The 12,721-nt window shown below is 45.2% G+C and overlaps 1 protein-coding gene across 1 annotated transcript in view; it reads left to right on the forward strand.

The window, feature by feature from the left end:
• The window catches only part of INTS9 (integrator complex subunit 9), a 77,282-nt gene that overhangs the window by 4,867 nt on the left and 59,694 nt on the right, over window positions 1-12,721 (forward strand). Inside the window, exons 3-4 of the mRNA XM_066611959.1 lie at window positions 2,102-2,162; window positions 9,765-9,827. Of these exons, the coding sequence (XP_066468056.1) occupies window positions 2,102-2,162; window positions 9,765-9,827 (124 nt within the window). The remainder of the gene's footprint in view (window positions 1-2,101; window positions 2,163-9,764; window positions 9,828-12,721) is intronic.

A 12,721-nucleotide genomic window follows, 5' to 3' on the forward strand; every position in this document is an offset into this window, starting at 1 on the left:
GATCCATAGCTCAATGACACAAGGTTCATAGCTCAATGACACAAGTCATAGCTCAATGACTTCTAGGTTTCAATCCCTGAAACCTAGAAGAGTAAGAACCAGTGAGAGTTAGGCAATCCTGAGCTAAATGGAACAAAGACCTGGCTCTTATACCAAGTATATTCAGCAAGGATCTACTCTATAGTATGTCTGAACCTCAGCTGTCAGGAATCTTATCCAGTATCCTCTCTGGCTTCTGAGATTTCAGCATAAGGACGAGAAATCATAATGTAGCCATAAGGGCTAGAGGGAGGTTGGTGGTGTTGAAAGCTCAGGTTCTTAGGAAGCTGAACTCTGCACCCAGTTCTACATCCTCTGTTTTCTCTCTTCTTGCAGAACTGCAGCACACAGACATGCGAGCATGAGTTATGCCAGCTATAGTTAATGTAGTGTTAATGTACTCTTTGTGAAAATTAGACACAAACGCACCAGCTCTGTAAATGAGGGACTTTGATTCATTTTTCCAAGGAACACAGCTTCACCTTTGCAAGAGCCCATATGTTCTGGGAAGCAGGTTGATCAATAGAAGCTTCCTCTCCTGTATCATAGCTGACTGCAAGGATGCTGAAACCCAGTCACAGAAAGGCTGTTAACCTTTCTTGTCTGGAGGAGGGACACATTTGCTCATTTTATTTATGAGCTGGGTTGAACTCTTTAAGATTAATCAGTCACTTCATTGCAATGTCAAATACCCATCAGTGAGAGTTGTTTTATTTGGGTGGCTTCTGGTAAAGAGCTTGAAACATTTCCCCCTCCCCCTGGCCTTTCACATGTGTATCATTTGAGCAGTACATCGCCCACTTATTCAAAATAAAGCATAAAGTTCTCAAACAGAATTCAGAGGAATCCGCCTTTATTACATCTGTTTCCCCCTCCTTTCTCTGAAGGAGCTCGCAATGGCAGAAATGGGGTTTCTGCCCCACTGGATCAGGCCATAGGCCCATCTAGTCCAGCTTCTGTATCTGTCCTACAGCAATCTAGTGTGGTACCTTCTAGATTGTGAGATAGTCAATGACCAGTCCCAAGATGAGCGAGTGTCACCTTTGAAGAACCACTGTTTAACTATGGAATAAAACAAATTTGCTTCCAGACTCAAATGAAAGTGCTGGGTTTGACCTTTAAGACCTTAAATGGCCCAAGTATTTCTTGATACACATGCATGTGTATCTGTCTGAAAACTCTGTTCCTTGTCTTCCAGATCCCTCCACCATAAGATTGTGACAGGCTATCATTTAAGACAGGGCCTTTTCAGTTGTGGCACCCAGATTCTAGAATAGCCTCCCAAAGGGCTATTCTAGAATCTGGGTACCACAACTGAAAAGGCCCTGTCTTAAATGATAGCCTGTCTGGAAGCCAAGGACCAGAGTTTTCAGACAGATACACATACTTCCTTTGGAAGTATACCTGGCCCTGTTGCTATTTCCTTTTAAAACCAGCAGTGGATATAATTTTCCATTGTTTGTTGTTCAGATTACTGCTATTAAGCAGAATTTAGTTACTGTGCTACCATTTTTGTGTTTGGTTGGGTTTTTAAAATGGTTTTAATTTTTGATGTTTTATTTGTTTCTGAATGTCTGTCCCACCTCACCAAAGCCTCAAGTTGGTCAACAGTAAAGCAGAATAGCAATGCAACACAATTAATGCAGGAAAAATAAGCAGCCAGCAATAGAAAACAGTTTCAATTAAAGGGGGAAGAATAGGTAATCTAAAAAACCATGAAATGCCATTAAAAGCTTCAGATAACAGATTAACAGACTTGATCAGACAACAAGACAGAAAACCAAGTGATCATATCTTGGAAGAGAGATCCACCACTGAAAGGGCTCGTTTTCTGGTAATCACCTGTAGGCTGGGCATCTGAGACAAGAAAAAAACTTCATGTCACAATTTGAGCTGTCCATGCAACTCTTCAACTGCAGGTCTCAAGGAGAGCTAGCATTCACTTAGTTTTTTAATTACGGTATATCTGTGAAATGTGCAGGGCAGTGGTTTATACATAGTTCATTTAAAGAATGAGTTTTTATTTGATCTATTGATCCTGCTTTCTTGCTTTTTCCTGTAGCTCAAGGCTGTCTAAGCTGCCAGGTTGGATCTTTAAAGATGGAAGCACTTTCCTAGACAAGGTAATGTGATTGGCTCAGTTCTTTGGAAGCCCCAATCAGTCAGCTACATTGAGTTCAAGCAAATTTTTAGTCAGAAAAATAATTGACTTTTTTGGATCAAACTGTGGATGTCAGAAACGCCTTCTCATCTATGTATGTATTCTTCAGTGAAGCTTGAAACAGCCTTTGTTGAAGATGAATGTCATGTGTGCTTGCAAAAACTCTTTCATTAATATTATCTAACCTTAGGATAGCTTGTAAAATAGTCTTTTTGCAACCAACAAAACTCTATTACTGTGTTGCAAAGCTAGTATTGGTATACTTCAATTTATATCCTAGGAATTGCTTCTGTTTTCTCTTATTAGCATCCCTATAAACCAGGTCTCTTCAAACCCCAGCCTGTGGCTGGATCCAGGGTTTGGGAGAATCCTTCCCCTTAATGAGCAGTGTGTACTGTACCAGCATGCTGTGGCTCTTCTTATCCCCAGATCAGGATGACATGATGCTCTGAGCAGTAGCATCTGACCAGAATTCCAGGCACAATGCCCATTGGGGCATTGCACCATAGATGCGACTGCCCAGAGCATTGTGTCATCCCAATCTGGGGACAAGAAGAGCCACAGCATGCCGGAACAGTACACACTGCTCCTGGGACGGTAAGCACTGTTTGCACCGGGGAAGGTTTTCCTGGTGCATAGAGGTCTTGGTTTCCTAGTGCACAGTTTATAGACTGCTGCTATAAACTAAAGCAAAGTCTCCTTTTCCACCATTCAGTGTGTGCCACCATCTTCCTGTTTGGTAGTTGTGAGAATAGAAGCTCATCTGTGATCTTGGGCAAAAGTGGGGTATGTTGGATATATTGCTTGGTGATGTCTGTCAGAAAGGAGACCTGTTTCAATAGTCTCGGATTTTCAGGCTGACTATTTCCTTCCCCGTTAAAGGAAGGCACCTTGACTGAGTTGTCAGCTGACACAGATAAACTTGATTTTGTTTATTCAGAAGTTTTCAAGTTGGAGAATCAAGATGAGCAAAGATTAGCTATTTCATACAGATTTATATATCCCACAGTGGCGCACAAGTCGGGTTGTGTATTAAAACTGCACATCAGAGTTTGCTGGAAACAAATTATTCGCTCACATACAGCACAGGCTGTGTCAGTATTCAGATGCCTGAAAGGGTAGAAATCTTTAAGCTAATTCAAGCATTAGCTTTATTTTACATCCTGCCTTTCTCTGTGATTCAACATAAGAACAGCTCCACTGGATCAGGCCATAGCCCATCTAGTCCAGCTTCCTGTATCTCACAGCAGCCCACCAAATGCCCCAGGGAGCACACCAGATACAAGAGACCTCATTCTGGTGCCCTCCCTTGCATCTGGCATTCTGACATAGCCCATTTCTAAAATCAGGAGGTTGCACATGCACATAATGGCTTGTAACTCGTAATGGATTTTTCCTCCAGAAACTTGTCCAGGCCAGATGCCATTACCACATCCTGCGGCAAGGAGTTCCACAGACCAACCACACGCTGAGTAAAGAAATATTTTTTTTTGTCTGTTCTAACTCTCCCAACACTCAATTTTAGTGGATGTCCCCTGGTTCTGGTGTTATGTGAGAGTGTAAAGAGCATCTCTCTATCCACTCTGTCCATCCCCTGCATGATTTTGTATGTCTCAATCATGTCCCCCTTCAGGCGCCTCTTCTCTAGGCTGAAGAGGCCCAAACACCGTAGCCTTTCCTCATAAGGAAGGTTCCCCAGCCCAGTAATCATCTTAGTTGCTCTCTTTTGCACCTTTTCCATTTCCACTATGTCTTTTTTGAGATGCAACGGCCAGAACTGGACATGATACTCCAGGTGTGGCCTTACCATAGATTTGTACAACGGCATTATAATACTAACCGTTTTGTTCTCAATACCTTTTCTAATGATCCTAAGCATAGAATTGGCCACCTTTACTGCCGCCGCACATTGAGTCGACACTTTCATCGACCTGTCCACCACCACCCCAAGATCTCTCTCCTGATCTGTCACAGACAGATTCAGGGTGGCTCATGATTACAATATTAAAACACAATTAATAAATTATAGAAACCGCTTGCGCCAGATAGAGGGAGATCAGGACTTGACTTGACAGCAGCACCTAGAAAAAGATCAGGTGGTTCACAAAGACACCAAGTTGTCCATGAGACAGTAGCATGATGTGCCAACTGCACATGTGTTTGGCTGCATTAATTGAGGCATATCCAGATAGTAAGATGTAAAAATTCGCCTCTATTTGGCACTAGTCAGACCTCACTTGGAATATTGCTTCCAGTTTTGGACACCCCGTTTTAAGAAAGACATTGTTGCCCTCCTCTGAACCCATTTTGGTTATCAAAGATGGTGAGGGATTTGGAAACCAAATCCTATCGGTTAGAGTTAAAAGAACTTGTTTTTTTTAGATTGTGAGCCCTTTTGGGACAGGGAGCCATTTAGTTATTTGATTTTTCTCTGTAAACCGCTTTGTGAACTTTTAGTTGAAAAGCGGTATATAAATACTGTTAATAATAATTATTATTATGTTTAGCCTGGATAAGAGAAGATTAAAAGGAGAGATGATAGCCATCTTCAAGTAGCTGAAGGGCTGTCGTGCAAAAGAAGGGAAGGGCTTATTCTCTGTGGCAGGACCAGACTCAGTGGCAAAGGAAATTTAGGCTGGGCATGAGGAGCAACTTTCTGAACTTGAGCTATCCAGCACTGGAACAGTGTGCCTTATGCAGTTGTAGGATGTCCCTCATTGGGGATTTTCAGTTGGAGGCTGCATGGCCTCCTACCATGGATGCTATAGCAGTTGCCTGCTCTGAGCAAGGAGTAGGACTAGATGTCCTCTGAGATTACTTCCAACTCTATAATTCTATGATTCTATAAAGCAAAACAGTGAAAAATAATCTGAGGGCCAACTGAAATAATTGTGCTCAGCCTTCTCTGAAAATGTGTCTGGGAGGAGACCAAATGAACCATGGGTAGGAGTTCTACTGTGAGGGACCCATTTCTGAGAGAATCCTGCGTCCTCACAAGCTGCAACTCAGACAGCAGCAAGATGTGTAAGAGGATCTCATAGTATGGATAGACTCAGATGGAGGGAAGTAGTCGGTCAGGTACCTTGCCCTGAGGGGTTTAGGTCATTACCAGTACCTTAAATTGCACCCAGAAGCAAATTTGCACCCAGAAGTCCTAGTGTCTCATCCAACTAACACTTTCACAGTTGCATTCTGTAATAGTTGAAACTTTTGAAGTGTCTTCTAGGGCAGTCCCATGTAAAGCATTTTGCAGTAATCCAAACGAGAAGTGACCAGGGTATAGACAACCGAAGCACGGTCTACCTGGGACAGAAATGGGTGCAGCTGGTTCACCAACCAAAGCTGGACAAAAGCACTCTGGGCCACAGCTGTCACATGGGTATGCAGGTGCAAGGCTGAGTCTTACACCCAAACTGCGAACTTACTCTTTCAAGGGAAGTACAATCCTCATGTAGAACAGGTAAATGCACCCTTGACAAATCAACAGGTGTCCTGACCTGGACAGACTCTGCTTTGTCCAGATTTAATCTCTGCCTGTTTCCCCACATCCAGCCCTCCACTGATTCAAGGCACTGGTTCAAGGTACCTGCAGTTTCTCCAGCATGAGATGGCAAAGGGTTGTCAAGTCAGCTATAGCAGATTCTTCTTTGCAGTTCAGGAAATGGCAGCCAGGTACGAAATAAGAACCATGTTCTTGAGCAAGGAGCTTGAACCATGCTTCTGCTGACCAGCATGTTTACCTATTAACTCAAGGATGAACTATTAACTCAAGCCCTCGGTGCTTTAACTAGCTGGAAGGCTAGCTTCCCATTGAATCCCTGAAGCGCTGCTGCCAGTCAGTGTTAGATAGTCCTGAGTTAGATTGATAGTCCTGAGTTAGGCTGAACAAAGTTCTGACTTCATCCACAAGTTGTACATTAAAGTCATGACCATTGCATGTGGTTTGTCCTCAGGATCTGGGGAAGACTTGCTCTCAATATTCTATTCTATTCTAGCTATTGTGTTTAAGAGGAGCCCTCCTGGATCACTCCAGAGCTCAGACGTTTCCAGCCTCTGCTTCTCACCATGGCCAACCAAGTGTCTCTGGGATCCCACAAGTGGGCCATGGAGGCAACACCCTTCCTTTATGAATGTCTTATTCCCACTATAAAACTGTCTAAGCCAGTGAGCGTCATCCATCTTATAGCAGTGAAATGTACATTGAGCGAAGTAGTCCTTTCTTGGGACTGTCCTGGATTTCCTGCCTGTTGTTGCATGAATGTACTCATAGTATGTGAAAGAGAGAAAGATATATATATATATCTCCCCCCCCCCCCCATCAAGTGGAACTTCCACAGGGGAAGTGCTTGGGTTCTAGACATGGATGCACCCTGTCCACTTTCAGCATTGAATGTAAGATGCTTGACCAACCCCATGTGACCTTGACTGCGCTTTTCTTGATCACATCCAAAGTTCCTCTGATGCACTGCTCATAGCAGGAAGGCTTAATTAGGAATCCAGCCACACTGTCTCTGGCCCCTTCATTGCCTGATGTGCCTGCTTAGAATGATAAATGAGTTGACTGCTGAGTTGGGTGCTGCACAAAGATGGGGCAGGAGGGTCAAAGGTGGCTGCTTTGTCATGTAAGTAGGTTGGTCCTCCTTGCCACATTGGGATCTGCTTATTTAAGTCCAGGGGAGGCATTAAAATTCATCCTGCTTACCCATAATTCACCTTTTTAACTTCTCTTGATGAGGTTAAGAGCCTCTGCTTTCCACAGAACTACTCATTTGTTGTAACTTGACCAAATTGCTAGAATATCTTAAGAAGTGGATTCTAGCTTTGTGCACAGCTTAGGGGAAGGTAATATGTTGCACCCTCCCTCTTTGGAGAGGAGTGTCCCACAAATGCCCTCTTCTGTGACCGGCAATGATTTAAAAATGTGTAACATGCGTTGGGGGGGATTCATGTGTGGAGATCCTGTGTAGTGGCCAGTGGCACAGTTGTTTCATCTGGCAGGAAAAGGACAGTGGAGGCAAAGGTAAAAGGTGCTACAAATGAATTTATTCTAGTGCCAAAAACAGAGTCAGAAACTGGGGCCTAGCTGAACTTATGCACCTTTGCTAGAGAAGGGAAAACTATCTACCATTAACTCACTTTGGAGGCCTATGGGAAGGCTGTTAGGAGGAGGAACACCTTAGAAGGAGAAGGGGCAGAGTGAAGGGAGGGAAACAGGAAGGAGAAGGGATTTGGGTAGTTTAGGTGGGTTCTCCAAAGGAATCTGAGAGAAGGACATAGAGGTTTTGGGGTGCAGCATCGGAAGAAAAGAGGGAGGATGGAGTATGGCAAGGAAGTGGCTCTCTGTAACCTGACACAAGGGCTACAGACAATAGGTGAACCTAGAGGCAGGCTGTGAAACACCTCACCCACTTGTGGTGGAGGAGCTAACCTCTCTCACCAAATAAATACTTGCGACCAATGTCCCAAATTTCTGTAGGGGACGCGTATTTTGTAAGATTTCCAATTAGTAGACTCCTTGAGGGTTTGGTTACAGGGTTTTGTTCAGGGAAAGGGAACTTTCATCGGAAAGGATGAAGTCTCCGAGCAAAGATGGGAGAACTGGAATGTTTGGTGACAAGGGAAAACATTGACATAGTGGGCATAACGGAAACCTGGTGCATTGTGGAAAATCAGTGGGATATGTCAATCCTGGGCTATAAACTCTACAGGAGAGGCAGGGAGGGGCATGTTGGAGGTGGGGTGGCCGTTTACATTAAGGAAGGGATAGAATCCAGCAAAGTAGAGATTGAAGGCGGGTCAGACTCCACCATAGAATCCCTGTGGGTTAAATTACCAGGCCCGAGGAGCGATGTAATACTGGAGGCGTACTATTGTCCTCCAGACCAGAAACCAGAAGGGGACCTTGAAATGAGGAAACAGATCAGGGACATGACAAGAAGGGACAGGGTTGTAATCATGGGAGACTTCAATTATCCTCATATTGACTGGGTCAATTTGTGTTCTGGTCACGAAAAGGAGACTGGATTCCTTGACATGCTAAATGACTGTGCCTTGGAGCAGCTAGTCATGGAGCCCACCAGAGGACAGGTGACTTGGATTTAATATTGTGCAGTGCTCAGGACCTGGTTAGAGATGTCAGTGTTACTGAGCCATTGGGGAACAGTGAGCATGCTGTGATCCGTTTCGACATGCATGTCGGGGAAAGAATACCAGGCAGATCTCTCACAAAAACCCTTGACTTCCGACGAGCAGACTTCCCTCAAATGAGGAGGCTGGTTAGAAGCAGGTTGAAAGGGAAGGTGAAAAGAGTCAAATCTCTCCAGAGTGCATGGAGGCTGCTTAAAACAACCATAATGAAGGCCCAGCGGAAGTGCATACCACAAAGGAAGAAGGGCTCCACTAAATCCAGGAGGGTGCCCGCATGGCTAACCAGCCAAGTTAGAGAGGCTGTAAAGGGCAAGGAAGCTTCCTTCCATAAATGGAAGACTTGCCCTAATGAGGAGAATAAAAAGGAACAAAGGTCTTTGGAGAAGGCTATACCAGTGATCCATATCTGTCGGCTGGAGTGTGTTGCATTGCAGGGGCCATGGCAGCGAGGAAGGCAAGGCAAACCTGAAGAAAGTAGGTTTTGTGGACAGAAAGAGGCCTATAAAGCAAGTTCTAGCTTGCAATCATGCTATAGCTTTCATCAGTGTGAAAAGCCAGGCAAGGGAGCTACACCCCTTTTCTAGAAGGAAGGGATATGTTGGGAGGTGGCCCACTAGGATTAAGCTGACCATTGTGTGCTGACACAGAGCCTTGTGCTTGGTTGGGGGGGCTGGAAAGGAAAGCTATTACGGGGTGTTGTCAATCATGGTTGCAGACTGGCATAGTGGTCCTTGGATGGTGGCTGGAATAGGGGTGACTTGATGTAGCCCAATTTGATTAATGTTCTGCAAGCCAACAGCAAGGCAGGATTCAATGGGCAAAGGGTGAACCAACAATATGAGTCTAGTCCCTGGGGTTTTTTAAGACTTTCCCCCAGAGATTCCCATAGGATTCTTTTTGGAGTGGAATAAAGGGATTCTCCTTGCTAACTGAGGATACCTACTGGGTTTTGCCTTTGTCTTCGCACCCAGTGGAGGGTACAGTGCCTAGTTTGGAGGTCCATTATCTCGTAAACAAGCCCCACATCTGAATGAAAGGATTAGGCAGCAGATGATGAGCCAGTCCTGCCTGAGACCCTGGAAAGCCACTGCCAGCCATCAGACTGGATGGTCTAACGGTATAACTCAGAAGTGGCTTCAGCCATCCTTGATTACTTCATGTGTACTCAGTCTAGCTCCAGCAGCCTTTCTGGGGGATTCAGGTAGGGGCCATTCCTAGCCTTACCTGGGAATGCCAGGGGTTGAACCTGGAACTTTCTGCTTGCAAAGCAGCTGTGGCCCCTCCCCACTACATCCTGTTGTTGCATGTAGGTAGAACTCAATGCTTCATTTTCCTTTTCATATCGCCTTGAATTTCACCTGTTTTTCCCTTGCTAACAGTTGAACTCTCTCTTCCCAACCCTGTGCCTTCTTCCCAGGAGCTGAAAGATTGTTCTGGCCGTGTCTTCGTTGATTCTGTTCCTGAGTTTTGTTTGCCAGAGGTGAGTCTTGCTGGAAGTCTTAATGCCTAACAGTTTCTTGCAGTTTTTGAACCATCAATGACTTCGTAACTGGAATGTGATGCAGGAGGGGGTCTAGCCCCACTGCTTGCAAACTCTCTATCTGTTTTCAAGGGCCTTGCAGTCATAGGAGTCTCAGGCCATTCATCTCGCTTGAGAGAAAATTAACATTTCACTGGAGGTTGTGGAGGCACTTCTTGAAATAAAACCGTTGTTGGATGCCTTTCCGATCCATTTCTCAAACTGCTTGCAGCTCTCGCTTCAATTTGGAAGCAAACTGTAAACATTCAGTGGTAGTTTTTTCTAATTTGTTTTTAAGACATTTATTTCATTTCAAGGCTCATAAGAGAGAAATGGCGGTTTCTGAATGTGCTAGATGTATATTGTGCTTTTCAGCAGGACTTTCCATGCATTATCTCATCAGTCCTTCCACACCTGTAAAGTTTTTTTGGCAGTTTGCTTTTAAACTACGAGTTAGGGCCTCATAGATGGCTGGTGTCAGCCAAGAGTAGGCAGGCATGGTAGACCAAAGGCCTGACTTCTTCATAAGAAAGCTTCATAGCTTTAATGGGGATGGACCACAGCTCAGTGACAGAGCATGTTGTTTGCATTCAGTAGATTCCAGTTTCATTTCCTGCCACCTCCAGTTAAATGGATCTGCTGTTTAGTGCTGGAAAAGATGCAAGGCCTTGGAGAGCCCCTGTCAGCCAGAGTAAACAGTTGTGGGTCAGGCGGGCCCATGGCCTGACTCCAGGGCCTCTGAGAGGAATGTTATCAGGGGGTACAAAGTTTCTTTTGGGCCCCTTCCCAAAGAGGGACGGGTGAATCGGAGTGGGGGGGAGGGTAGCAATGGGGGTGGGCAGAATGGCAGCAAAACAGGCAGCAGGAAAATGGCAACAGATGGAATAATCTCTGGAGCCCAGGTCTACCAGGCTTCCCAATGCAGAGCTCAGGTCAACGCAGCTGCCTGGCGTTGGTAGCTAGATACAGTAATATGGAAAACCCAACTCACTCCTAAGTCCCTCTAAAATATTTCAAATATAGAAAATCATTGCAAGAGATTAGCATCATTGTATTTAGCCTTACACTAGAATAGAAAAAAATGTCCTGTGTACACCAAAACCGACTTCTGCAGTAGCTGCAGCCCACAGCTGTTTCACTAAGCTCCTATACAATCCATAGTTAGCAGATCCCAAACCAAAGAACTACTGTAGCAGGTCGGTTTCTTCCCAGATATGACACTGTTAAAGAATGTATGCATTCCTGGGCCTGGTGTGTATGACTTGTGGTAGCAGTCACCACCATGTGCCCATGGTAGTGCCCCCAGCATCCCATATGGACAGTGAGTCTGGGTGAGATTTGAAAACATAAGATCCTAGGAAATTTCTGGGCCCTCTCCTTTGGCTCCTGGGCCCCCTCTGTCCCTGGGCCTGGGTACAAATTACCCCCTTTACCCCCCTCTCCTAGGCCCTGCCTGACTTGGTCTAAGGCAAATTCATATCTTCAGGGCCCAATCCTATTTGACTTCCCAGTGCAGATGTAGCCCTGAGGTAAGAGAACTACAATTCCCTATCATTGAGGAGGACTCCATGACCCCCCCCTTCCCCACACACACAGCAGGAAACAGCATGCATGCCGTTGGCATGGCTGCATCGGTGTTGGAAATTTATGTAGGACTGGGCCCTCTTAGGAGTTTGGAGCTGAGCTGAGATTTGATCTATGGCTTCCTGGCTAATTACACTGTTCTTCACCACTGTGCTTTAAGAACATAAGAACAACCCCACTGGATCAGGCCATAGGCCCATCTTGTCCAGCTTCCTGTATCTCACAGTGGCCCACCAAATGCCCCAGGGAGCAAGCAAGATAACAAGAGACCTGCATCCTGGTGCCCAACCTTGCATCTGGCATTCTGATACATAGCCCATTTCTAAAATCAGGATGTTGCACATACACATCATGGCTTGTAACCCGTAATGGATTTTTCCTCCAGAAACTTGTCCAATCCCCTTTTAAAGGCATCCAGGCCAGATGCCATCACCACATCCTGTGGCAAGGAGTTCCACAGACCAACCAGACGCTGAGTAAAGAAATATTTTTTTTGTCTGTCCTAACTCTCCCAACACTCAATTTTAGTGGATGTCCCCTGGTTCTGGTGTTGTGTGAGAGTGTAAAGAGCATCTCCCTATCCACTCTGTCCATCCCCTGCATGATTTTGTATATCTCAATCATGTCCCCCCTCAGGCGCCTCTTTTCTAGGCTGAAGAAGCCCAAACGCCGTAGCCTTTCCTCATAAGGAAGGTTCCCCAGCCCTGTAATCATCTTAGTCGCTCTCTTTTGCACCTTTTCCATTTCCACTATGTCTTTTTTGAGATGCGACGACCAGAACTGGACACAATACTTCAGGTGTGGCCTTACCATCGATTTGTACAACGGCATTATAATATTAGCCGTTTTGTTCTCAATACCTTTTCTAATGATCCCAAGCATAGAATTGGCCTTCTTTACTGCCGCCGCACATTGGGTCAACACTTTCTTTGACCTGTCCACCACCACCCCAAGATCTCTCTCCTGATCTGTCACAGACAGCTCAGAACCCATCAACCTATATGGGAAGTTTTGATTTTTTGCCCCAATGTGCATGTCTTTACACTTACTGACACTGAAGCACATCTGCCATTTTGCTGCCCATTCTGCCAGTCTGGAGAGATCCTTCTGGAGCTCCTCACAATCACTTCTGGTCTTCACCACTCGGAAAAGTTTGGTGTCGTCTGCAAACTTAGCCACCTCACTGCTCACCCTGAAACTGCTTTGCTAGTTTCAGGAAAACACAGGTCCAGCACTTATTTCCTAATCCCCAGGATCCATCTAATTCAGTA

Source organism: Tiliqua scincoides, chromosome 1 (genome assembly GCF_035046505.1).
Source record: "Tiliqua scincoides isolate rTilSci1 chromosome 1, rTilSci1.hap2, whole genome shotgun sequence".
NCBI lineage: Eukaryota > Metazoa > Chordata > Lepidosauria > Squamata > Scincidae > Tiliqua > Tiliqua scincoides.